Source organism: Molossus molossus, unplaced genomic scaffold, assembly GCF_014108415.1.
Source record: "Molossus molossus isolate mMolMol1 unplaced genomic scaffold, mMolMol1.p scaffold_m16_p_8, whole genome shotgun sequence".
NCBI classification, from domain to species: Eukaryota; Metazoa; Chordata; class Mammalia; order Chiroptera; family Molossidae; genus Molossus; species Molossus molossus.
This window is the reverse complement of record NW_023425402.1, coordinates 105,226,801-105,253,954: the sequence shown is the minus strand read 5'-3', so window position 1 is coordinate 105,253,954 and position 27,154 is coordinate 105,226,801. Positions and strand designations below refer to the sequence as shown.

At 44.5% G+C, this 27,154-nt stretch overlaps 1 protein-coding gene and 1 pseudogene across 3 annotated transcripts in view; both read right to left on the bottom strand.

Annotated features, from left to right (window-relative positions):
• Positions 1-2,158: 2,158 nt before the first annotated feature.
• Positions 2,159-27,154, bottom strand: part of SNX9 (sorting nexin 9) — an 89,463-nt gene continuing 64,467 nt past the window's right edge. For 2 of the 3 annotated variants that reach the window (XM_036247851.1, XM_036247849.1), the window contains exons 10-18: positions 26,455-26,585; positions 20,089-20,192; positions 18,499-18,602; positions 14,974-15,051; positions 10,575-10,651; positions 8,840-8,929; positions 6,961-7,075; positions 5,256-5,347; positions 2,160-3,611 (exon numbers count right to left, since the gene is read on the bottom strand). In XM_036247851.1, coding sequence (XP_036103744.1) covers positions 3,564-3,611; positions 5,256-5,347; positions 6,961-7,075; positions 8,840-8,929; positions 10,575-10,651; positions 14,974-15,051; positions 18,499-18,602; positions 20,089-20,192; positions 26,455-26,585 — 839 coding nt within the window. In that variant the 3' untranslated portion in view covers positions 2,160-3,563. Of the gene's footprint in view, positions 3,612-5,255; positions 5,348-6,960; positions 7,076-8,839; positions 8,930-10,574; positions 10,652-14,973; positions 15,052-18,498; positions 18,603-20,088; positions 20,193-26,454; positions 26,586-27,154 lie in introns of all 3 variants that reach the window. The other variant, XM_036247850.1, reaches the window with a different exon arrangement.
• Positions 12,297-12,390, bottom strand: LOC118622091 (annotated as a pseudogene).

Below are 27,154 nucleotides of genomic sequence, written 5' to 3'. Positions count from 1 at the left end.
GACTGTGTCCTGTAGGAGTCACCGGGGAAGCAGCCCCAGGGGTGGCTGTGCCCGAGGGGCTGCCCGACTGAGGCCAGGTGTCCAAGGGCCTGAGCCCTGGCCCCGCGTGTCTGCTCCGGCTAGGATGTTAGGACGTATTTGTTCACGTCCTAGCACCCCGTGCATGAGGACAGGTCGGAGAGCTTACACGACTCGGTCAAGGTGACAGGCGTAGGCATCAGCCTGGCAACCAGAGCCCAGGGCTCCCACGCACAATTCAGGTCTCCTTACATGACCAAGGGTTTCTTCCCTGGAAGGAAGGCCTTCAAACTTTTGATGATTCTGCAGGACGGGGGCCAAATGAACAGCGTACTGCGGTCTGTGTGCGGAGGAAACCGGTGCCCAGTCACAGGACTAGTCATGTCCGGTGAACAGATGACCTGGGGAACAAAATTGTTCTGATAGCGTTAATATTTTTGAAATTACAATACAAGCTCATTAAAAAACTCAATATATAACTTTATAATAAATATCACTCATAATCACAACCCCTGTGAACAAGCAGAGAAACGGATCTTTAACAGCCCGTGTCCTGCGTTCTGCGCCTGTTCCTCCTGTCATCCTCTCTTCCAGATCCCCTTCCTTTCCAAATACTTACTCCTATTTCTACGTCAAGATTTGTAAAAATTCTAAATGATTCCATAAATGTAGCTCTTCTGTGATATCTAAAGGTTGATACAAACAAGTAAAAACCAGAACATCAACATGTAAATCACATGTGTTTGAACCCAGAAAGAATAAAGTAGGTACCAGGCCATTAAAATGTTGCCACTTGGTCCTGCTGGTTTGGTTCAGTGGTCAGAGCGTAGGCCCACAGACCAGAGTCACGGGTTTGATTCCTGGTTAAGGGCATGTACCTTGGTTGCATCGATGTTTTTCTCTATCAAAAAAAAAAAAGTCAATGGAAAAATATCCTTGGGTGAGGATAAAGAAAAATAAATAAAATGTTGCCACTTGAAGGAGCATCTCCTAAGTGTCAACATCCAATGGATAATCTTTCACTTTCAAATTCCCTTTCATTTTCCTGGTCCCTCTCTCGTACCAATGAAATCAGTGTATACAGGAGGTGGACACCGGTGTGATGGTTAATTGTGTGTGTCAAGTTTCCTGACCCATAGGGCACACAACATCTGGTGTGGGATCCGGACAAGAGAAGGCCCCCGCAGGTCCAGATCCAGACCCACGTTTCCGGAGCGGAGCGGCAGGGAGGGGCAGGCAGGAGCCCCTGGCAGGCCCTGTAGGTGAATCATAGCACAGGCCTTTAGGATCTGGGGGCAAAGCCCTGCTCTACTGCAGATCACAACTCTCCTTTTGAGAAACAGCTCTTGTGTAGGGTTGGGAGTTTGGGGGATGAACAAAATGTAACCTTGAGGTATGCATTCCAGAGACCTGGCCAAAGGTCAAAGTATGCAGGTGAATAGATGTTTGCCTGGAGGGTTTGAAAGCCACCCTATCTGTATTGAATACGTGTGAATAGATAAGATCTGCATGGGAAAGGGTGATGGCTCAGGTATGAATGAGTTTGTTTTGATGTATCCCTGCTGAAAACAGTGAGAGACAGGAAATATGCAGGGATTGGCTGTATGGTGAGCAGAGACTTGATCGCAAGGACTTAATTACCTAAAACACCATGTAACTGAGGGAACCACTTTGCAAATAAATTGGGCTGCACCCAGAGATCTGGAGCATTTTCTCCCTTGCGATGCTCCCCTCACTCCTAGCAGTGTCTGCTTGTAGTTCGTTGCACTGTGACGACCCCCGGCAGGCTGAGGCGGCACTAGTGGGCCTCAGCAGAGATGGAATGGAGGCAGTGTATCTGTGATGCAACCCAGCAGCCCTGATGGCTCCATGAGGGGACATGAAGAAGTGGCCCCAATGCCCATGGTCCCCAACTACATTTTCTCCTCCCAGCCTGCCCCGTGGCACCATGGGGACTATTTTCAGCAAATGGCAACAAGAAGCAATGATTAAAAAAGAAAATCACACAGAAACACCAAGAAGTGTTTTTGAAAAAGTGGTTTGAGAATTTACTGTACAGGTTTTTTTAAACAATTTATTTATATGTTGGCTTCTACATGTTCTTACATTTGTGTAAAACATTTATACATATTCTTTACAATTTGTACATATATTAAATGGCTATATCATAAACACTGTTCTATGAGATTTTATAAAAGAAAAATCAAGGGAAAATTACTTATAAAACATTAACAAAAACCCGTGATACTGAAGAACAAGAAATTCTCATTCATGTTCCTCTGATTTCCTCTTCTACTTATTTTTTGGTTTCACTTTATTTGTGCTGGCCCAAACTTTGCATTTTCTGTACTTTAGTGATCAGGTCAGAAAGAGAAAGCAGTGAAGGTCACGGCGGTAAGGCAATGGGGTATGACTCGCCCTGGGGTAAGACAGGGGCTGTGAAGGGCTCAGCCTACAGCGTGGTGCGCAGGTTCTGCTTTGCTTTGTGCCGCTAGCGGAAGCGCTGGTGGCCTGGCCGGGAAAGCTCCTTCTGAAGTCAGGGGTCAGGAAGGACACTGCTCTGGTTTTCTCAGCGGGGCCAGCTCTGGGGCCAGCACACCCGCAGGCGGCACCCTCCCAGGCCCAGCCCCTCCACTGGGTGGGGAGCGGTCTATGGAGCTTTCATGTTTCAGGTAACACCCACTGGCCCAAACCCACATGGAGTGGCCCATCCTGCTCTCATTGCTCGTTCTGTCTGACCAGGCGGCTGAAGACCAGAAACGGGTAAAAAGCCCTGGAGGAGCATGTCTGCCCCACCTGCCCGCGAGCACTCCTCCTGGGCACGGGTCAGCAGTCAGAGCACTGGAAAATGTCCCCAACGTCTCCCACACAATCTTTCCAGGACGAAGCTGCCCCGCGCGGAAGGCAGGCGAGGGGAGAGCGCACTCCTCCGGGCTGGCAGAGCTCCAAGCCCACTCCCGGGGCGGGCAGGGAGCCGGGGGCTGGTCCTGGGCAAGCCGCAGCCTCTAAGGGACGCCCAGGCCTGTGCTTCCTGCCCGGGGGCGCCAGCTCTCGGGTCACGAGGGTGTCAAAGGCAAGGTGGTTTTCCTAACTGGGCAGGAATCCCAAAGCACTGAGAAGAATTATAAAAATATATACAAACATATATTTTTTTTTATTCTGGCGTATTTCATATTTTTAAGAAAGCAATTAGTAATTATCCGACCCTGGGTAAGAACTGGAAGATTGTGGGTGTCTTAAAAATCAAAATTTTATGTAAAATATCAGGGGAAACCTCTAATTTTCCATGGAAAATTCTAGTGATTTTAAGTACTTTCAAAAAATAGAGACAATTTCCACTGGTTTAAATAATGGCTGTAGAAATGAACAAAAGAAGACTATGTATCTGATGCATTTAGGCTAGTAATAAAGTAAATGTAATTTTTTGCAACTCTATTTCTTTTTGGTTTTCTTTCTTTCTCTTCTGGATGGTGGGAGGAAAGGAGTTAAATTGCATCGGCCCAGTCAGGAGGAAGCACTCCGGCGTTCTCTTCGCGCCGTCCGCTCTACATGACGGGGAAGCGGCCGAGGGCCTGCCTCAGCTTCTCTGCGATCTGGTGGGAGAACATGACACTTCTGAGCCATCGCCTGTTAGGACTTCGTAGGATTTTATTCCCCCCTCTTCCGAGTTAAACATTGTAACACTTTCAAACACTCGGGTCTCCGCATCCGGGCTCTTCCAGCACCACCCCAGCTTCCACGCGGTGGCCGGAGACCTGACCCCACGCTCGCGGGGAGGGCCCGCCCCGCCCCCACCCCCGCTGGGGCAGCGCTGCCGGACTATCCACTTTCCTCCGGCGAGGCGGGAGGACCGGTCCCCTGTGAACTCCGAAAACCCAGCCTACAGGCAGCCGGTGCTCACACCCCTCTGCTCCTGCAGCGGGTAGTGTGCCTTCACCGTGGAGCTGCTGCTGTCCCGCAGGTAGGACGCGCCTACGCTCCCCCAGGACACACGCTCCTTGAGGACACAGAGGTCTTGAGTCATCCTCCGATCCTGAGCATTGGCAGTAAGTGCTTAGTACATAATAATCAATGTTTGCTCCACGAACAAATATGCACATTTTAATAACTATGTTAGGTGAATAAAGACAGTGATTAAACAGTTTCCTATTCTGAATTACAATGATATTAGTAATTAAACCTCACCTGGGCTTGAGAATTATTTAACAAATTAACATTACCAAAATTTTGAGTTGCCCTTCAGTTACTCCCCCACTTGGAACACAGGGACCTGCTTCTCTAGCACAGGGCACAAGTGACCACCCAGGCACCAACGAGTAAAAGTGCGCGGCACACAGAGCTGCACACTGTAGGGAGAACACTGCTCCCGGGAACCCTTCTGGACACTGCTCTCCAAAGCCAACCGCTCCAACGCACAAGTCACAACGCACCCAGCACTAGTCACAGCTCCCTTGCAAGATCTGGTGGCGGACACGGACACTTTCGGCAGCGTCTGGTCCAAATACAACACACGCAAGGATGTGAGTTTGGGGCTTGCCTACGACTGTCCCTGAACACACACGAGATGACACCATGAACCGCGGAGAACTTAGTAAAAACGTGGCCGCCAGCACATGGACAACCGTAAGATTATAAAGTTGCAGCGCTTGTCTTCAGATGACTGACTTTTCATTTACATGCTAAGCCTGGTTTTGTGGACTCTGGTAAACAATGAGGTTTCTACACAGGGGTACTCAGGTTCACGCCCTCATCACAGTTTTCTGAATGAAGACATCTGAGGTCTCGCTCTCTCTTTCCTTCTCTTTCTGCAGTTCCTCTGGAGCTGCGAGACCTCACTCGCAGACAAAGGCCGCCTGTGGGTCCTGAGCGGTGCCAGGCTCCTTCCTGGCTGCGCTCCCTGGGCAGCAGGGTGGCCTCGCCCATCCAGCTGTGCTCCCCGCCCACTGAGGCGTGGAGGGAGGGGAAGGAGCCACACAATAAAGGTCTTCTTGGGGCCTCACCACTAGCATCCAATACCCTGACTTTAAAAGAAAACCTTTATTTTAACTCAGTGTTATTCAAAAAGGAAAGGCAGAGGTAATTAAGAGATTCAAATAAACCCTATTCAATATTTAGCCTCTTTGGGTTTAATACTCAGGATTGAATGATACAAACAGATTAACTTTATGTGGTCAAAGTCAGTGACCAGGAACCATCCCCTGTAGGCACAGATGGACGGGACAGGAAGGCCGACTTACCGTTTCGTAGAACTGGACCTGCTGCTCCAGGTACAGGCGGATGACACTGTTGTAGTCGTAGATCCGGTTACTGTGAAAGTGATTCATCTCCGCTGCAACCAAACCAACACGTCAGTCAGTACCCCAACTCCCAAAGGACACCTGGCTTCTCTGCCTGGTTACGATTCATCACCAGCCAGGTTTACTCTGGTTGGCTTCAGGGCAGCGCCAGCTTTTGACGAATCATTTTACAAACACGACAGAGAAGCGGTTTGAACAGTACATGGCAAACGGCACTTTACAGTAGATGGTAACTTCTGTTGATCTGCATATCAAATACTATGAAACCCGAAACCTAGGATCAACCAGATGTGGGCTGCTGTTCTCAGTGATGGAGGAGGACAGCGACTGGCTGTCTTCTCTGCAGACGATGCAGTTCAGACGGCAGGTGCTCGTGCCGTGATCGGCCTGACAGGCTGGGCAGCGGCGGGGACGCAGGACGGCGCACACTGCCCGACACCAGGGCTCTCCGATGCCCACTCTTCATCTGCTATGTCCACTCAGCAAACGCATCCCGCACCAAACGTGTCCCTGGTGCCACCCCACCCCACCCGCAGAGGCACCCTTGCCAGTGCTCCGTATCGCCCCTCCACCCTCGTCCCGCACGCTCCAGGCCTAGAAAGCCAACTGCTGGCAACAGTCCTACGAAAATCTAACTGTTCTGAGTCTTATATTATCTCAAGTTGCACAAAGCTCTTCATTTACCTACCTGGATAACCCGACACAAGTTCAATGACTAATTCCCTCTTTCAAACCCTTCAAAACCCAAATGTCCATCAGGTTTCCCTGTTCTGGAATCTGTCACACATCTTTCTCCTGGGAGTGCCCTGTCCTGAAGGCCGTTCCCGTCCCCCAGCAGCACCTCTGCCAGGTCCTCCGAACCTCAGGCCACACAGACAGTGGTCCTCGGGCTGGGCTGCTGGACCAACGCCTGCCCCTCCAATGAGTAACTAGCAAACCCTTCTCCCTTGAGCACTGCCCCCCCATCAAAACCTTTACTAACTTCTTAACACCCACATCAAGTGTACACTCTTTGGACTGGCTTCCACGGCCTCCACAATCACCAGCGTTTATTCCTCAGTAACCTGCACGTATGTTTATTCCCAAGGCCAGCCTAATCCTGCACCATCACTTTATGTGCTTCTGTCCACCCTAGAGCGTCCTTCCCCTTTCTCCTTGGCCCAGAAATATTCTATCTGTCCACCCAAACAGGAAAAACCCGTTCCCTGCTCCTCTGTGCTGGAGAACACTCAGCTATGTAAAAATTAAAGAAATCTTCCTTTTACTAAGAGTCAAGCTGTGCCTAACTGCTACCTCCAAATGCCCTTCACATGCATGGTCCTCGTGTGGAGGTCACAGACTGCTAAAAGCGGAGCCTGGGACTCTGACAGCATTATGATAGATGCTGACATGAAGGCTGTAAAAGGCAGCTTCAATGTCCCTAAGAAACAGTAACAATGTGCACGTTCAATCAAGCCGTCATTCACAGCTACGTCAGGTGCACGACAGATCCTCATTAACACTGGGGTCCTCCAACAGAGGCTGATGAGGACAATTCAGATCAGCTCTTACTTCACTGTTGTTCACATCTGGACTTCTCTCCAGCTAGGAAAACAGCAACTTTGCTGGGAAAACAATCTCAGCAGCGACACACAGGCCTTCTTACCTTGTAATGCGTAAGACATGGTGCCCACACGTTTCACCATGTTCTGTTTGTCCTGGGGAGTGATTTTGCTAGTTGCAACTAGTTTATCGCTTTCTTTTACTTTTTCTATTGCTCCCTGTGAAATACAGACATGAATGGCATCAGTAAAACAAAACTAAAAAGATTAGTCATCCATTTAAAATGTAACAATGCAACTTCTTTTATAATTGACTTGCTGTTGAACAGGAAAAGGGCCCCACAAGATAAGACCATAGAAAAGCATCTAAATATAACTTCCTTTAAGGCACTTAGAAGCAAAAAAGGTTACTGTTCTTGAAAACTGTAACTGAACTAAGATGGAGTTTTCTGTTCCGCCCGGCAGGGAACCAGGGAACGGGGCGGGGCCCTTTCCTGGAGTCTGAGCAGCCCGGCCAGGTAGGAGCAGCTCACTGTGCGCGGGAGGTCTGCCCTGTGCACACACAGCACCCTCTGCCTCCTTGTACTACAGGGGAGGCGTTTGAGGCTGGGGCTCAGGCGCAGGTCACACGGCTTAGTTTGGCTGAGATTTCTGTAAGACACACGTAATCAATTTTAAATTAATACTTAGACGGACATAGCTGCAAAAGCTGCCCAACACCTCCTGCACTGGTGCCACCCAGTGTCATTATTGAGGGCCGTCTGGAAGCCTCTACGCTCAGCACAAGTTGGGCTCCAGGCCTAGAATCCTCACTCTGCTGACAAAAATTTCTGCAACAAGCTAACTATTCTGAGTTTTTTTCACTGAGATTTAAATTTTATTAATTTTACTTTTTTCAGTTTTATTGAAATATAATGACATACAACATTGTATTAACTCAAGGTGCGCAACATAATGACTTAATATGTGTGTCTATGTTGAAATGATTACCACAGTCGTCTAGTGAACATCTGTCTCCCTCACAGAGCTACAAAACGTTTTTTCTTGTGATGAGAATCTTTCAGATCTACTCTTCCAGCAATTCTACTGTTACACATTGGAAGGAAACAACATTACAATCTCAGAGATACAGCACCAGAAATACAGCACTCCCAGGCCACGGGGCATGATTTCAAAGAGCCAAGACACCAGATGAGGGGTAAGGAAATGGTTCTGAGTTTCATATGAAGATATCTCAAGTTGCACAAATATCTCATCCACCTATATAACCTCTTCATACTTTAATTACAAAGCCAAATGTTAAAATGCACACAGACCAGTCCTTTGTAGAGAGGTTTCTAATAAACCCCAATACATCACTATAGCCTCAAGTACTACAGTTGATTAAATACCCAAAATTCTGTGGTAATACACAGATTTTGAAACAGAAAAAGAAAATTTAACCAGAATCAAAATGTGAGTATACCTTAACCCAATTTTTATATTTAGTTTAAAAATATCTTTTTGATAGAAATTATAGATTCCTTTTTATTAATATGGATAAACATATAGCCCCAACACTGACCATTTTAATTTTAATTAGAAAACCTGACTCAGGGAAAGAATCTTATTTCATTTGACAGATAAAGATCTTTAAGAACTTCCCAAGCAGTTTACAGGGGGTCTCACTAATAAGAGAAAGATTCCCATTATTGTCTCAAATTTCAAACATCATGATCATTGTTTGATACCTGACCTAACTATATGCATAACGAAGTACTTTTCATATTTTTAGTTCCTTCAGAATAATCTTTTTATATAACGAAAGAAACTAAAATCCACTCTCACACCCAAACCTGTGAGGGGCCTTGCTATTTAAACACTCCAAGGACTCCCAGGGGTTCCAGAGGCTTCTCCCGACTCAGAGTGTGTGAAGGTGGGCGGGGCTCCAGTCCTGACTCACTCATGCTGTCTGTCTTCTGTCAACGTCTACAGTCAAGTTACCTTGTGAGCGCCAATAATGTCCGGGAAGCAGCCAAGGAAGCCCTTGTACTCATGATTACACTCCATCAGGAAATGGAGATCTTTCTTTGGCTACAGTAAGACACAGGTTGGTTGTTACTGGCAGAGGAATTCAGACAATCAAGGAACAAAAAACGTGTATCAGAGGACTGTATTAGCCAATCCTCCAGGTACGACATTAAGTTATTGAGTGTTAAGCATTCAACTTAGATTTCCTACAAGAAAATAATCCCCAAGACTATTATACCCTCAACCACAGGTTGCAAAGAAAATGATAAAACATCAGATAATTTTTTGTTGGTTGGTAAAATTAGCTATTTTGAGGTGGTCCAAAATGCAACACAATGAGGAAAAAAACCAGTTAAGACTATATGTTTACGCCCTGGCCGGTTTGGCTCAGCGGTTAGAGCGTCGGCCTGCGGTCCAGAGAGACCCGGGTTCGGTTCCTGCTAAGGGCACGTACTTCGGTTGCAGTTTGTCCCCGGCCCTGGTTGGTCGTGCGGGTGGCAGCCACTCGATGTGTCCCTTCACGTCGATGTTTCTCTCTCTCTCTTCCTCTCTCTCCCTCCCACTCTACCTGAACAAAAAATGGAAAAATGTCCTCGGGTGAGGATTAAAAAAAAAAAAAAAAAAAAAAAAAAGACTATATGTTTACATATAAGGAAATCAGATGTTACAGTTTAATGTCTAAATTAGCAAAGAAGATAAAAATATTATTAGAACCTCTCTCTAGCAATCATTTTAATTCGCAACTTTAACATTTTCCATTTTTTTGAATTATAATTTTTAATAACTATGTTATGCACAGTTCTAAAAATTACTCTTTTTCACTAGTAGCCGAGAGTAGTTAGTGACATGAATGTGTGTCCACAGGCACACGTACACATTTAAAAAAGTTATCTGAGCCCTGGCCGGTTTGCACAGTGGTTAGAGCGTCGGCCTGCAGACCAGAGTCGCGGTTTCGTTTCCAGTCAAGGGCACGTACCTCGGCTGCAGTTCGTCCCCGGCCGTGGTCAGGGTCGTGTGGGAGGTAGCCAGTTGACGTGTCCCTCTCACGTTGATGTTTCTCTCTCTCTCTCTCCCTCCCTCTCACTCTATCTGAAGATAAATAGAAAAATAACCTTGGGTGAGGATTTAAAAAAATAGTTATCTGAAAAAGTTTTCATTTAGGGATTTGAAACAACTTAGATGACCATTCCTCTTGAAGGAACTTATTTCTGTGATCTGTACAGAGAAGTGAGATCGGGCTACTAGACTCCAGTGAACACCATGTTCTGTGGCAGAGCCGTGCTCCAGGCTGGGACTGGAGCAGGTGCCGTCTCTTTAGTGGCTGGTGTATCCCAAGCTCCATGTGAGTGAGTTCCTTACAAGGGTGGCGCCACCGTCACCATTTTCCAGATGAGGAAACTGAGGCTCAGGAAGAGTCCAAAGGGGAGTGGAACAGTGCTCCTTCCTGTACATACTGATCCCTGATGGCTAATGACAGATCCGAGCCCTCGAGACGGACGGTATCCTTTTAGATTTCTTGACAACATTATCTATCACTTTAGCTTAACCTAAGAGACACTGTTACCTAACATATTAGCAAAGGTACATAGGAATAGAGAAGAGGAGGATATCCATTTGGAAAGTTTGTCTTTAAACTGATTTTAAATTAACTATGTAGATTAGCTGGCATAAAATCTTAATTGGACTTATGTGGTTATGCTAATGGTACCTGTTCTGCCACGAGACTGGCAATTTCTTCGTAAGTCTTTCCTGCTTCTGTTATTGCATCATTGAGATCTGTTTCACCTGAAAGTCATTACAATTATGAGTGGTTGTAAGTTATACTGTCTTATCATTCATTTTATTTTAAAAATTTTATTATAGAAAATTTCATTTTTCAAAACTAAACAGAAAACATATTGCATCCCCATCTACCCATCACCTAGTTTCCCAAATGGTTCATGGGCAGTATTTCTTCACGTACACTGTCCACTCCCACTCCCTTCACCGGCCACACAACATTTCATCCATAAATTTTACTCAGAAGACTCTTTAAAAAATAAGGACAATACCATATCACAATTAAGACAAGACCATTGTCCCTGACGTCAGTTATTAGTCAGTGTGCAGCCTTCTGGCATCCCGGATCATGCTGTCTGTCTGAACCGGGGTGTACAAACATCCACCAGGCATTAAGCTGATGTGGTTTTCAAATCTGCAGGTTCCTTCTCCACGTTCCTTTTTCTTCTCACGAAATCTCTGTTTGGGTGTGTTGAAGAAACCAGGTCGTTTGCGTTGGTGCCTGCAGTCTGGGCTCTGCTCACGGTCTCTGCTGTGGCAGTGAAGTCCCTGTTCCCTGCATTTTCATTACTGTGCTGAGATCTGGGGCTTGATCAGGTTCAGAGGACAGAATTTCCAGTTACTTCTCTTCTGTGTGACGCTAGAAGCCACAGATGATGATCCCTGTCTAGACCTTTATTTTAGTGTGGGGCTACAAAAACCGTGCGGTTCCACTTCTCTCCCTATTGGCTGAAATAGTTCTATAAAGAGAAACTTTCCTTGATCAACTTTTTGGTTACCTTGAGGCATAGGAATAGAAAAAGCAGGTTGAAATGTTTGCTTCTTCTACTTTGTATTTCTCAGAATAATGGGTTGATCCCCCACCAAAGGCGCATGACATTAACATTTCGTGAAGTACCATGGAATCAAACATGAATTTAAACATATTTGATATGCGTCATTTCAATGAACAAAGTTAATTATTTGTACTAATGCTCAAATTTTTTCTTCATTGAACAGTCAGTGGAAGGCTCTTCAAATTGGCATCAGAGTTCTTTTGCTAAACAGGAAACTTGTTCATGTTGGTGGCAGGGGCTACTTAGAGATCATCATGTGGGTGAGTGGGGTGCTTCCTCCTACGGGATGGGATCTGTGGTTCTAGCTCTTTTAAGTGAACAGAGCAAAGCACACTAATGTTTTTAAAAAAGTAAAACACGTGTTTTAAAACCTTAGTGTTAACAGCAACACAATTACGTATTTGCTTTACTTTACACAACATATAAAATAATTTTAGAAGTTCTGGAATAACAATACCAATATTATATTGCTAACCATATTATTGTTGAAAATAACTGAATTTTGGGCTGTCACATACACCATAAAACATCTACTATTAGAGATGTACACTCAAAAACTGTGTTTTAAGCTGCTCTGAAGTAATTCCTTTGTGCAGTTAAGCCTTCATCTTTATGTATCAAGTTATTTGTTTTATTTTGCTTTTCTGTCTTAGGAAATTTTTTTTAACATTTGACTTAAATTTGTTTTCTAATAATTATATTGGTTCCAAAGTCAAATTTATCAAAAAAGATATGAACAGAAGTCTAGCTCCCTTTCTTCCTCTATCGATAACCATTTAAAATATGTTATCAATTGTATTTTCAAGATAACCCACAAGAACAGGAATTGTTTCACGAATTTGTGCAAGGGCCATGCTAAGAGTCTCTGTATTGTTCCAATATTAATACATGTACTGTTGGAGGGAGCATGGAGTGATAGCTAATGTAACACATGTACTGTTGGAGGGAGCATGGAGTGATAGCTAATGTAACACATGTACTGTTGGAGGGAGCATGGGGAGTGATAGCTAATGTAACACATGTACTGTGGGAGGGAGCATGGGGAGTGATAGCTAATGTAACACATGTACTGTTGGAGGGAGCATGGGGAGTGATAGCTAATGTAACACATGTACTGTTGGAGGGAGCATGGGGAGTGATAGCTAATGTAACACATGTACTGTGGGAGGGAGCATGGAGTGATAGCTAATGTAACACATGTACTGTGGGAGGGAGCATGGGGAGTGATAGCTAATGTAACACATGTACTGTTGGAGGGAGCATGGAGTGATAGCTAATGTAACACATGTACTGTGGGAGGGAGCATGGAGTGATAGCTAATGTAACACATGTACTGTGGGAGGGAGCATGGAGTGATAGCTAATGTAACACATGTACTGTTGGAGGGAGCATGGGGAGTGATAGCTAATGTAACACATGTACTGTGGGAGGGAGCATGGAGTGATAGCTAATGTAACACATGTACTGTGGGAGGGAGCATGGAGTGATAGCTAATGTAACACATGTACTGTGGGAGGGAGCATGGAGAGTGATAGCTAATGTAACACATGTACTGTGGGAGGGAGCATGGAGAGTGATAGCTAATGTAACACATGTACTGTGGGAGGGAGCATGGAGTGATAGCTAATGTAACACATGTACTGTGGGAGGGAGCATGGAGAGTGATAGCTAATGTAACACATGTACTGTGGGAGGGAGCATGGAGAGTGATAGCTAATGTAACACATGTACTGTGGGAGGGAGCATGGAGAGTGATAGCTAATGTAACACATGTACTGTGGGAGGGAACATGGAGTGATAGCTAATGTAACACATGTACTGTGGGAGGGAGCATGGAGAGTGATAGCTAATGTAACACATGTACTGTGGGAGGGAGCATGGAGAGTGATAGCTAATGTAACACATGTTCTGTGGGAGGGAGCATGGAGTGATAGCTAATGTAACACATGTACTGTTGGAGGGAGCATGGAGAGTGATAGCTAATGTAACACATGTACTGTGGGAGGGAGCATGGAGAGTGATAGCTAATGTAACACATGTACTGTTGGAGGGAGCATGGAGTGATAGCTAATGTAACACATGTACTGTGGGAGGGAGCATGGAGAGTGATAGCTAATGTAACACATGTACTGTGGGAGGGAGCATGGAGAGTGATAGCTAATGTAACACATGTACTGTTGGAGGGAGCATGGAGTGATAGCTAATGTAACACATGTACTGTGGGAGGGAGCATGGAGTGATAGCTAATGTAACACATGTACTGTGGGAGGGAGCATGGAGTGATAGCTAATGTAACACATGTACTGTGGGAGGGAGCATGGAGTGATAGCTAATATAATCCAAGACACCCTCAGGCACTGAAAACATCTGCATTACGCGAGATCACGGTGTAGTCCCGCCACAGGACAGGAGCAATCCAAGTGAAGGGAGACGTGGCAAGACACAGTGATCCTCCTGCTGACCTTCACTTTCCTTGAAACGAGAGAAATTGTCAATGGGGACTTGTGTTCATAAACGAGAGCTCCAAATCTTAAATCGTGGTGAGACTAATTTCTTATTCCTGAAAATACTCAGACACGAACATGCAAAGACCTATGATCCCTGGGATCAGGAGAAACACCCTGGTGAAAGTACCAATTCTATCACTTCTGTAAGTAACAGGACATACTCCAATTCAGTAGGTGCCACTCACCTAACACCCACCTTTACTTCCTACCTGCTCCATAGGCCAAATGAAAAATATAAACCAAAATGTAAAGGAAAACAGCTAACTTGTTCTCATAAGTGTTATCAATATCAACATACAATGAACAGGAAATATTAAATCAAAACAATTACGAGTTATGGAGAGAATTAAGGCAACGTGAATTTGTTAGTCAAAAATTGTTCCTCCAGCCCTGGCCGGTTTGGCTCAGAGGTTAGAGTGTCGGCCCACGGACCAGAGAGACCCAGGTTCAGTTCCCTGCTAAGGGCACGTACCTCAGTTGCAGTTCGTCCCCAGCCCCTGTTGGGGTTGTGTGGGTGGCATGTCATGTCTCTCTCTCACATTGATACCCCCCCTCCCCCCCACCAGCTTCCGCAATGCAAAAATGTCCTTGGGTGAGGATTAAAAAAATGTTTTTTCAAAACCTGTTCCTCCACATGACCTTGATGAGAGCTGGCCTGTGTAATGGGAACACCTGACTTGACTGCAGCTCAGCGGAGATGAAACAGGGCCGAGCGCTACATGTTAGAGCCAGCCGCCTGCTTTATGAAAACACGAGCTAGGGGAAGAGAGGCCAAGAAGCTAGTAAGAAAATACAAAAACAACTCTCCACTCTTCTCGAAAGTAACAAGGCGAGGGTGCAGAAGTCCTGAGTGGAGCAGCCCAGCCAATCTGAGTCCACATTCGGGTGCTACCTGCAGAATTCTTGTTTGTCCGCAGGAGCCTGAAGAGGGCGGTCAGTCTGGAGAAGACACTCAAGGCCCAAGAATAAATAAACAAAGATGTACCTTGATAACCGCTGGAACTGAACACTGTCGCTAGGCTCTGCAGGGCCTTTCCTATCTTCTGATACTCCTTGGGTAACGCTGAAAGGAAAACAATGGTCAACTAGTCCTCTGAGCAAACGGAAATGGGATTCAACTATTTTCTAAAAGTGATTACTTTTATAACAGAAATTTGAAGTGATTAAAAATAGTCTCTATTCTTTAATAAAATGATTGGTTGTTCTTTTTTAATTTAATATTGATTGATTGAGAGAGAGAGAGAGAGAGAGAGAGAGACACTGATTGGCCACCTCGTACATGCCCCCTACTGGAGACTGGGCCGTGGTTTTTTAAAATTAATGATTGCTTTTTTCAATCGTATTCTTTCAATGTGTAATTAATCAGTTGTTCAATTAATGGTGGGTGGTATTAACAACCACCACCACTGCCCACATTCTCATTCAGCGAATTTCAATCAAAGTGGACAGCAGCTCGTCAGGTGATTCTGGCAAACAGCGTTGTCACGTAGACCATCCACGCAATCACAATGATTCCCGCCCGATGCGGACGCCTCCTCCACTTCATGATTAGAAAAATAAGGGTCAGATAAGTGAACTGATGTGCTCAGAGTTACATGGCTAATAAATGGTGGATTTTTCACTTCTGATTCCAATTGCATTGCTTTCCCCACTCTACTATGTTTGAATAATTATTTGCAGAACAAAACAACAAAAAAACAAAACTGAAAGCAACAAGGTGTGGAGAAAAAACGACAGTGGGACTTCCCAGGACTAGGGAGGAGAGATTTTAGTTTTCTCATCTGTAGAATAAAATTAGTAACTGCTCTCTAAGGTTCCTTCTAGTGCTAAAATTCTAGGAGCCTAGGATCACTTTGGAGAACTTGCTAGAGAAGAGTCTCTGCATCTTAGGCAGTTTTCTTTGCATCTGTATATGTATAGTCTCCTCACACACATCTTTGCCTTTAAAAAGAAACCTTATTTGCATTTGAAGAATTAGTACAGTATTACAGAAGAAAAGTGATTCAAATGTTTCTTTAAGAAAAAAATCTAGGCCAGAGAAATCTGAACTATGGTCCGGAAACTAGTAATCAGGAAACACAAATTCAGCCTACATTAGCTTACTTTTCATAAATTATTCACCACTTGTAACTCAATTTTTGCTTCTATTCCTGGGGTTACAGACACATGATTCCCATACAGAGTGTGCTAAATTCCTCACTTAACAGATTAGGAATAAAAACACAACAACAACTTCTTTGTGAGGGAAAAGGAGAAAGAAGATGCGCCTGAATCAAATCCTGAACAAAGCACTTCAACTGCCACCCTCCGCCCTTGAAGGAGCCTTAAAGACCACATTCCTCATTTCGTAAATGTGGCCTTTTGGGTTCTAACGGACACAGAACTGACTAGATGTTAGATATAAGGGAGTTGATTCTTTAAAAGAAATCATAATCCCAGATTTCTGTGGTATCTTTAAAAAAACTCAAGACCTGTTGCCTGGCCGGTGTGGCTCAGGAGTTGAGCACTGACTCATACACCAAGAGGTCACTGGTTCGATTCTAGGTCAGGGCACATGCCCAGGTTGTGGGCCCGATCCCCGGTGGGGGGCATGCAGGAGGCAGCCAATCGATGTTCTCTCTCATCGACGTTTGTATCTCTCTCCCTCTCCCTTCAAAAATTAATAAAGAAAAAAATATTTTATGAAAAACTCAAGACTTGTACTTATTTAAAATATTTCTTAAAAAAGGAAACAGCTTTCAAAACACATGCAGGTTTAAATGATTTGTTATTAAGGCCTCATAAGAGTTTACAGCTAAAATGCATTCATAATGGTTTTTTTTTATCCTCACCTGAGGACATTTTTGCATTTATCTTTAGATAGAGCAGGAGGAAGAGAGGGAGAGAGAGAAACACTGATGTGAGAGAGACACATCGAGTGGCTGCCACCCACACGACCCAACCGGGGCCGGGGACAAACCGCGCGCCCTTAGCGGGAACCGAGCCCAGGACTGTGGTCCACGGGCTGGCGCTCTAACCCTGAGCCAAACCAGCCAGGGCTGCATCCATGACGTAAATGAATGACCTCACTTGCACTCTAGAGAAGTGCACTCCCTGCTCACTCACGGTCACTGCTGGTGACCACAGGCTTGGAGGACTCTGCCGGCCCCGCATCGGCACACCCGCTTCCCCAGGCTCAGTCCTGCTCTCGCGCAGCCGCGCTCCCCGGCACAGGACGGCGTGTCTGCCCCAGGCACGCGGAGCTGCCCTACGGGGGTTTCGTGGATGTAAACTGTGTGGTGGAGGCCCCCTCAGGCTGAGGCGCGCATGCCTTTTTTTTTGCAAAGGGCCAGACAGTGAGTACTTCAGGCACGGTGCGGCCACAGGTTTCTGTTGCGACTACACAATTCTGCCACTGGAACAGGAAAGCAGCCACAGACGACATGTGAATAAATGGGGATGGCTGTGTTCCTACAGCACCTTCTTTCAAAGGTGGGGGACGGCCAGATGTGCCTGCAGGCCAGATGGAAGTGTTCACTTTCAGGTCAGGGTCAACGGATTTTATAACTGCTATTAACTCTGTTATGCTATTTTAATATTTCACCCCAAGCCACTCCATATTCAGTTTCTTGTTCATTAAAGTTGTTTCAAACTTCAAATTCTGATTCTTTCCTATTATTTAGAGAAAAAATACCACCTTAAAAAAATATCTTTACAAAAATGGATAATTTAACCTCCTTCCTATGCTGAGTACCAAAGCACTAATGTGATTTAAAAATGGCTATGTATTACTTTTACACTTCAAAGTAAAGCCATTTTTATTTTTATGTTGCTTTTATCTTCAGGCAGTGTGGGAGGGAGGGGGGAAGAGAGAGAAACATCGATGTGAGAGTCGCATCGGTGGCCCCGCTCCTGGAGCCTCCCAGCCTCGGGGCGAACAGGGCAGAGGTGCGGCAGGCACAGCTGCACACCTGCTTCCAGCCGGGCGAAGTGACAGCAGAGCTGCCTGGCTCTGGGGAACGCAGCACATGTGCTCTGGCAGAATGACAGTCGCAGGCAGGGGACGTGAGGGGACAAGAAGACCTGGCGGACGTGAGACCGCAGGCGGAAGCCATGGCCGACGGGGCCACGTGCCCCAAGCAGTGCTCCCAGTCTGACCTGTCTTATGCTTTCTACCAATTACATGGGTTTTTTTCCCCCTAAAAATTAGGGCGTTAGTCAAATCAATGTCTTACCAATGGATGAAGATTAAAAATAAATTCATAAGAGTAAAATAACCACAAGCATTCTCTGAACATGCAGGAAAGGTGAATTTTCCATAGATTACAAAACCCCAGTAACAGGAACTAGTTAAGCAAATGTGGTATTTTTGATGCGCGTTCTCGCACTGGCTTTGTTCGAGACAACTGTCTGTTGTCTAACTCGGGTTGAGAAGCGAGGGTCACTGGAGAGCTCGGAAGGACATGACTTCAGGTCACTGCACAGTTCGGCCTGAGGGTGCGGCCCCGACCGGGAGGGGAGGGTCACTCACGTCCTGTGCAGCGTTTCCAGTGCTCCTGCCCCACGGTCAGCAGCTCCTTCACGCCGTCATCCATGGCTTTCGTGAACTTGCCGACAGCATCGCACTTCTGTTCGCTGTGGGGCAAAAACACAAGAAGGCGCCTTCTGGGCTTAGCTACCAAATGTCCAGGGTCCGGTGTGGGAGGAAAAGCACCAACGTGGTCAGGGAGACTCACACCGAACGAAACCACAAGTGCTTGTTTTCTTGCATTGTAACAACCGCCCTTTAAGCAAATCAGTCATTAAACAGGTTTGATTCAGGTTTTTAAAGAACTGCTTAGAAATGTGCCATTTACATTTTACTATTTCCCTTCCCCCTCAATTCCCTGTGAATGTTAAGTAAAATTATTCTAACGTGAATAAAATCCTCATTTCTCAAATTTCTTATTTGGTAAAATTCAATTATGGGTGGTACCATGGAACCTCTAAAACAATAATATGGGTTGCTCATGGTAAGTAGGTGTTCATTCTTGCCAACAGTGAGCCACAGAAACTATCCTGGATACAGGACCATCCAAGGCAGCAATTTTCAATCACCGTGTTGCAGAATTTTTGAAACATGCAATACCTGACTATTTAGTCAGAGGCACTGACCTCTTTTCCCTAAGACTGTCAAATAAAAGAAAACAACAGCCAATACAACAATGACCACTCGGTGTGAATGAATCAAAATCATACCTATTTTTTTGGTCAAATCAGCGAAAAATATATTTTTTGGTGTCCACAGAATTTTAGTAACTAGTTTATGTGTGCCGGGATGAAAAAGGTTGAAAACCGCTGATCTAAGGTAATACTGAACATACCAGTTCTTTAAGGATGTTAAAAGTATTTACCAGCCTGAAAAAGTCATCACAATATACTCTGAAACTTAAGATTATAAAAGAATGCAGGGTGGGAGGGCATCTCTGCTTAGACAATCTTTGCCTTCGATGCCTGTGCCGAGGAGGGTGAGGGAGACTGCAGATGGAGGCCAGCATTTTAACACTGACTTTCTCTGGGCAGTTGAAAGACTGCAGACATTTTTCCCTTGTCTATATTTTTGGTAACACATAAGCAATGATTCTATAAGAAAAAAGTTTCTTAAAATAAAAATAAACCTCAAGCCTTTTTATTAGTCCTTACATAGAAAAAAACTACTCCGGATTATCAACCAAGCCTACACTAAAAAAAGATGACACGATTAAAAACGACAGATAAAGAACTCAGTAAAAACAGGTCAGAGATGCCTTCCTTCGAGGCCATGTTCAGAGAGCTCGGCTCTGGCTGTGCCGTGGGTGTGGGCGGGCTCTGCGCCCCTTTGTCTCATCACACTTCGGTGGGAGTAGCCACCAACTACTGCGTCAACTCGGAAACCACCGACTGCCAGGTAAAAAGCAGCCAGACTCTCATCTGCCACCGGCTGGAAAGACGTGTTCACACCGTGACGCTCTCCTCGACTACGAGCCCATTCACTTCCTACACTCAAGTTTGACCGAGTTCCACTTGGAGCTGGACTGGCCAGACCTGTGAGCAAAGGGGGCGGACAGTGGAGAAGAAGGCAGATTGGGCAGTTATCTCTTACATTTCTATTAAGTCCAAGTCAGGGGCCTCTGGTTCCATGGTGGAGAATATCATAACTCCCACCAGCTCATCTTTCTCGGCCTTCCTCTTCCCAGTTTTCCATTCCTGTAAACGGGAGTGTCGTGAGTTAACTGTCTGAGAGCGCAAACTGGTCTGTCAAACCCCCTGGTAGAACTGCTCTCTGAGCATCTCCAATTCTCAGGAAGCAGAGCTCACGCCGTCTCTCTGCAGCACGGGCCAGGCCTACACATCTCAAATGTGACCTCGTATGTGGCAGTGCCCTGCACGGCATGGTCTCCGGGAGCCCAAGGTCTATGAGTGAGGTGACTCAGCCACTGTTCCTTTCCCAGCAGCTACTAATCTAAACACAGGGAGTATAAACACACCCTATGAATTCTGACAATGCGCCTCTAGTTTTTAGGTTATTTAGTTCTAAAAAAGGTTAAAGCTTTTCTAAAATACAAGATGAGTATGAATAGTATGAGATAATTTTAAAAACATATTATTGCAAGATATATGTGCCATATATACACGTACATATAGAAAAGTGTCCGATGCAAGGAATGCTCATGCACTGCTGTGTAATTAGCACCGAGCCCGAGAACGAGGAAAGAGCTGGCATTCCAGAAGGCCCCTCCCGCCCCTTCCCAGTCACTAGCCTTTCTGCCCCACGAGGGTGAAGAGCCATCGCCCTCTCTCCTTCATGGCTGCCATTCCCTCCCTTTTCTTTAGCTTTGCCACCTAAGCATGAGTCCCCAAATTACAGTTTTGCTCGTTTTTTTTTTTAAACTAGCAAAGAACTCTACATACAGTTTTGTGTTTGTGGCTTCTTCTGCTCAATATGTATAGGAGCTGAATTCACACTGTTGTTATAGCTGCACAATACTCCATTGTACGAATATTCCACCATTTATTTGTCCATTCTAACACCGGTTGTCACCCTTGGCCCCTACCAAGTTATGAATGAAGCGGCTATGTATATGTCTCCTGACACACACACACACACACAGACACGCGCGCGCGTTTCTCTTAGGTATACTAGGAGTGGAAAATTGTTTGACTTTAGTAGATAACATGAAACTGTCTTCCAAATTGGTCTTACCAATTTGCACACCCACCAGCAGTGTGTGAGTTCCAGCAGCCCCTCATGTCACTGAGAAGACACTTGATCTGATTAGATCTTCTAAATCTGGCGAGTACGCAGTGGTATTCCCCGTAGCATTTCCTTGATGCTAATGATAGTAAGTACTTTTCTAAACATTTGTTCAGGATTCAGATACTTTCTGTTGGGAAGTACTTGACCAAATCTACAAATTTTCTGCTGGGTTGATTATCTTATCTTTTTATATGGGTTTTCATATATTCTAAAATCCAGCCCTTGGTTGGTTATTCATGTTCATATCTTAGTTTATTTTTCACTTTTAATGGCTTCTGCTGATAAACAGTAGTTCTTAATATTTTTTTTATTTATTATTATTATTATTTTTTTATCCTCACCCGAGGATATTTTTCCATTTTTTGTACAGATAGAGTGGGAGGGAGAGAGAGGAAGGGAGAGAGAGAAACATCGACGTGAAGGGACACATCGAGTGGCTGCCACCCGCACGACCAACCAGGGCCGGGGACAAACTGCAACCGAAGTACGTGCCTTTAGCGGGAACCGAACCCGGGTCTCTCCAGACCGCAGGCCGACGCTCTAACCGCTGAGCCAAACCGGCCAGGGCAGTAGTTCTTAATTTTAACTCAGTGGAATTTACCTGTCTCGTCCCACATGGTTAGTCATTTTTGTCTCATTTCAGAAAGCCTTCCCTACTCTAGGGGGATGAAGATATTCTCCCGCGTTATCTTCTAGAAGCTTTACTGTGTTGCCTTTCACATTTACACATGAGAATGATCTGGAATTGAGTTTTCAAAAACTTTAAACAATGGAAACTTTCAAACATACACAAAAGGTAGAGAGAAAGTACAAGCCCCTACAGACTCAGCCCTCAACAATTATCAAAATTTTGCCAATTTTGTTTTATCTACTTTCCTCTATTCTACCTGTTTTTCTTGCTTATTTAAATGGAAATCTCAGATATAATTTCAGCTATAAGGCTGTGTTATATATTCTTAACATATAAGGCCATGTTTTACAAACATAGATATAATACGAACACCAGCCCTAACAAGATCAACAGTACATTATTATGAGGTGGCACCAAATTTCACCTTCCCCCGTGGTGCCTTCTAATGGGCTCAGTATCATTCATTACAAGGACTGTCCCTCCCCATTGAACTCCGCATCCTCTGTGTCACATACACAAGTGTCCACTCCGTTCTATTCTGCTGGTCTGTTTGTTTATCTTTATGCTTCTGAAATCATTGCAGCTTTACAGTGAGTCTTGATATCCGATAACGTCCTCCTCCCACTTCATTCTTGTTCAAGAGTATCTCGGCTCTTTAATGCTTTGACGTTCTCATATGACATCTTTACTGCTCTTCAATCCATGAAAGATAATACTGGAAAATTTATTTACGTCTTCTTTTATTTTTCTCAACAACGTTTCACAGTCTTTTATGTAGATTTTTTGTAAATTTTCTTGTATTTACTCCTAGATATTTGATATTTTTCATGCTATTGTAAATGATACGTTTTTTAGACTTTCATTTTGTTTATTGCAGTATATAAATACGCAATGTCTTGTATCCAGCTATCTTACTAACAACTTATTTCTAGTAATTTTTCTGTACCTGCATTGGGATTTTCTGTGTCCATCCATCTATATGTTACTGTTGACCATAAAATCACAGTTTTAAGTGATTATTTAGGTTTACACTGTCATTTAGGAGGTGATGAAATTGTGACCCAAAGAGTTTAAATGCCCAGCCAAGATCACAGAGGAAGTTATAAGCAGAGCCAAGACTAGAACTCAAATGCCCTGACTCCTTTTTCACCCACTGACACCCTCCTCCCCCCACCCCCAGCATTGTTGTCTATGTCCATGGTTATGCATATACACATACAAGTTCTGTGGTTTACCTCCCCCTCCCCTCCCCATCTTCTGAGGTTTGTCAGTCTGCACTCTACTTCTATGTCTCTGGGTCTATTTTGTTCACTCCTTTTTTCTTTTATATTACTTTTATGGTAAGTTGATCAATCTTTGAAGGTGGCAGTCATTAAAAAAAATGAACGTCTAGATTATTATTTTTAGGATTCTGCATAAAACACAACCTTTAGGCCCTGGCCAGTTTGGCTCAGCGGTTAGAGCGTCCGCCTGCGGTCCAGAGAGACCCGGGTTCGGTTCCCACTAAGGGCGTGTACCTTGGTTGCAGTTTGTCCCGGCCCTGGTTGGTCGTGCGGGTGGCAGCCGCTCGATGTGTCCTTTTCACATCGATGTTTCCCTCTCTCTCTCTTTCTCTTTCTTCCTCTCTCTCCCTCCCACTCTATCTGTACAAAAAATGGAAAAATGTCCTCGGGTGAGGATAAAAAAAAAAAACAACAAAAAAAACACAACCTTTAGAAGTGTTTTCTAAATAAATCCTTGTCAAATCAATCAAATAAGCCCTTGTTGAAGTCTGTGAGTCACCAGGAAGGCAACAAACTTGGAGGGGGTTCTACAGTTTCTGTAACTACAAGAGAACAAAACTGACTCACAGAACCCAAAGAACCTAATCTAGCAGCTGATATACTGTGACTGAGTATCACATCCTACCAGAAAAACCAGAGTCCTTCAGAGCAGCCTGCAAAGCTAGACCTATGATATATACCAGTTCACAAAGAAACGCTGAAACACCTCAATGTTTTCTAATTCCCAGCCTGGTTACATACAACACATTCAAGTAAGCCCGTCAACTTTAGAAATAAGCAGTAACTGAAACTAACTCCCAGATATTTACACTGTGTTATGTGTATACCCGTGTCTGTAAAAACACAGAGCCCCCACCCTGGCCGGTTTGGTTCAGCGGTTAGAGCGTCGGCCTCTGGACCAGAGATTCCCGGGTTCGGTTCCCACTGAGGGCACATACCTCGGTTGCAGTTTGTCCCCAGCCATGGTTGCGGTTCTGTGGGTGGCAACCAGTCGATGTGTCTCTCTCACATAGATGTTTCTCTCTCTTCCTCCCTCTCTCCCTCTTGCTCTATCTGAAGATAAATGCAAAAGTGTCTTCGGGTGAGGATAAAAAAAACCCACAGAGCCCCAATATTTAGGCCTATATTGTATGTGTGGTCACTTGAAGCAGAAAAAACTACTACAAAGTTTAGCAAATAAATCTCTGTCTGCAAGTTCCAACAAGGTATGTAATATTCTATTTGATTAAACATGAAAATAATTTCATGACTCTTTTCTTAGGATCATAATTTATTTCGTATCTGCTGTTGGCACCCGAACTTTTTTTTTTTTAATCCTCAACCAAGGACATTTTTCCTTTTTTTTTTTGTTCAGAGTGGAGAGAGAGAGAGAGAGAAACATCGATGTCAAAGGAACACGTCGAGTGGCGGCCTCCCACACGACCCAACCAGGGCCAGGGACAAACTGCAACCGAGGTACGCGCCCTTAGCGGGAACCGAACCCGGGTCTCTCTGGACAGCAGACCAACGCTCTAACTGCTGAGCCAAACCGGCCAGGGATTGATTGATTGATTGATGATTGATTGATTGATTGATTGATTGATTGATTCATTCATTAATCCTCACCTGAGGACATTTTTTCCATTTTTTGTTCAGGTAGAGTGGGAGGGGGAGAGGGAGAGAGAGAGAGAGAGAGAGAGAGAGAGAGAGAGAGAGAGAGAAACAGCGATGCGAAAGGGACACATCGAGTGGCTGCCACCCACATGACTGACCAGGGCCGGGGACAAACTGCAACCGAGGTACGCGCCCTTAGCGGGAACCGAACCCGGGTCTCTCAGGACCGCAGGTCGACGCTCTAACCGCTGAGCCAAACCGGCCAGGGCTATTTTTTAGACTGTTTTCCAAGATATGTAATAATTGTCATGAGAGAAACTACGGAGAAAACATCTTCAGAGAAGAAGATACCATAAAGAGTGCAGTAACAGCTTACTGAGAGTGAAAATTATTTTTCTCAGACAATATCGAGGTGCCGCACAGCCAATTTTTTCTTGATTATCAAAAAGGAACAGATGGCCATTGGCAGAAAGACTGCCCACAGGAGCAGGCAGAGGTTAGCAATTATTTTGAGCTCACAACTACAGTTCTGGAAAAACAGTGTTGCTTTTAAAGGGATGGTTCAATTCTGAATCTACTTTTCCTTTCAAAATGCTATTACAGCCCGGCTGGTGTGGCTCAGTGGTTGAGTCGACCCATGCACCAAGAGGTCACCGGTTCGATTCCTGGTCAGGGCTCATGCCCAGGTTGTGGGCCCAATCCCCAGTGGGGGGCCTGCAGGAGATGGCCAATCAATGTTCTCTCTCATCAGCGTTTCTCTCTCTCTCCCTCTCCCTTCCTCTCTCTCTAAAAATCAATTAAAAATTAAAAATAGCCTTGGCCAGTTTTGCTCAGCGGTTAGAGCGTCGGCCTGTGGTCCAGAGAGACCCAGGTTCAGCTCCCGCTAAGGGCGCGTACCTCGGTTGCAGTTTGTCCCCGGCCCTGGTTGGTCGTGTGGGTGGCAGCCACTCGATGTGTTCCTTTCGCATCGATGTTTCTCTCTCTCTCTCTCTCTCTCTCTTCCTCTCCCTCCCTCCCACTCTACCTGAACAAAAAATGGAAAAATGCCCTCGGGTGAGGATTAAAAATAAATAAATAAAAATAATTAAAAAAAAAAAAAGCTATTACATTGTAAGGTCAAAATGTGATCAGAGCCCTGGCCGGTGACTCAGTTGGTTGGAGCATTGTCCTGTACACCAAAAGGTTGTGGATTCGATTCCCAGTAAGAGCACATACCTAGGTCATAGGTTCAATCCCTGGTCAGGGCATGTACAGGAGGCAACTGATCAATATTTCTCTCTCACACTGATGTTTCCCTTTCTCTTCCACATCAATGTTTCTCTAAAATCAATTTTTAAAAGTGTGACCACAAAAAAATCACTCTATCTGCCTCACTTCATGCTGATAATATCCTGCATAGTCTGGGGTCCATCCAATTTTTAAAAGCATCTAGATACAATTCCTCACCCTAGCATGTCCTTCACCCTGTCCACTCTGGGCCAATCTGTTCTCCGCTTATAGAAAACCATCTTGGTAAGCAGTTCTTTCTGAGTTCATGACTAATTTCTTATGGTTGGGATTTAGGTTTCTATCCCTATTGTCTTTGTGGAGGAAGTGAGAAATACCTAAACACCAAACTAACATAATTTTAACTGCTTTCAGACATAAAATTGGTATGAATGTGATAATTCTCAAATACAGTAGAACTATCATAAAATATCCTACCTTTTCATCTCGGAAACTTAGAAACTGCTGGAAAAGCTCACTTTCTGAAATCACCGGGTGCCGACACATCCTGGTCATCCACGCCTGAAGTCTCTCCATGCGCATTTTGATGAATTCTTCTTCAAAGCGACCTGCAAGAGACATCCCGAGAGGGGTGGACCACTCTAAAATAAGTTACTGTTACTACAACTGAAAAGCTATTTATATAGCTAATGGCTACCTGGTAGGCAGTTATTTAATAAAAGGTAAACCATGGTAATTTTTCATGAACCTAAAAACAATCAACATAGTAAATATGCTCAAAGACCCACAGAAATGACACAACAGACTTTTTAGTTTATAAGAATGAAATTCTAATTTGACAAATTAACAAACCTTTTAATTGTGACAAGAATATTATAGCCTCAAAGTGCTATTTTTGTCAAGGATCCCTAAAGTACTTACAACTTTTAAGTAAATCTTATTTCAATATGAAAAACTTCCTCTATCTTAGAAAATAATATGTGGCCATATTAAATCCTATTGGCAAAAAAGAGGTGATACTGTTGAATTTAATAAGCAATTGTTATAAAGTATATGAAATTTCTATATTTATAAAAATGTGACCCAATGCAGTATAATCTTAGATATACAAATTTAAATTCAGTATTTATGCAAGTAACTTGGGACTGTAGTCCCCCCCATTTTGTTTTTTAAATTA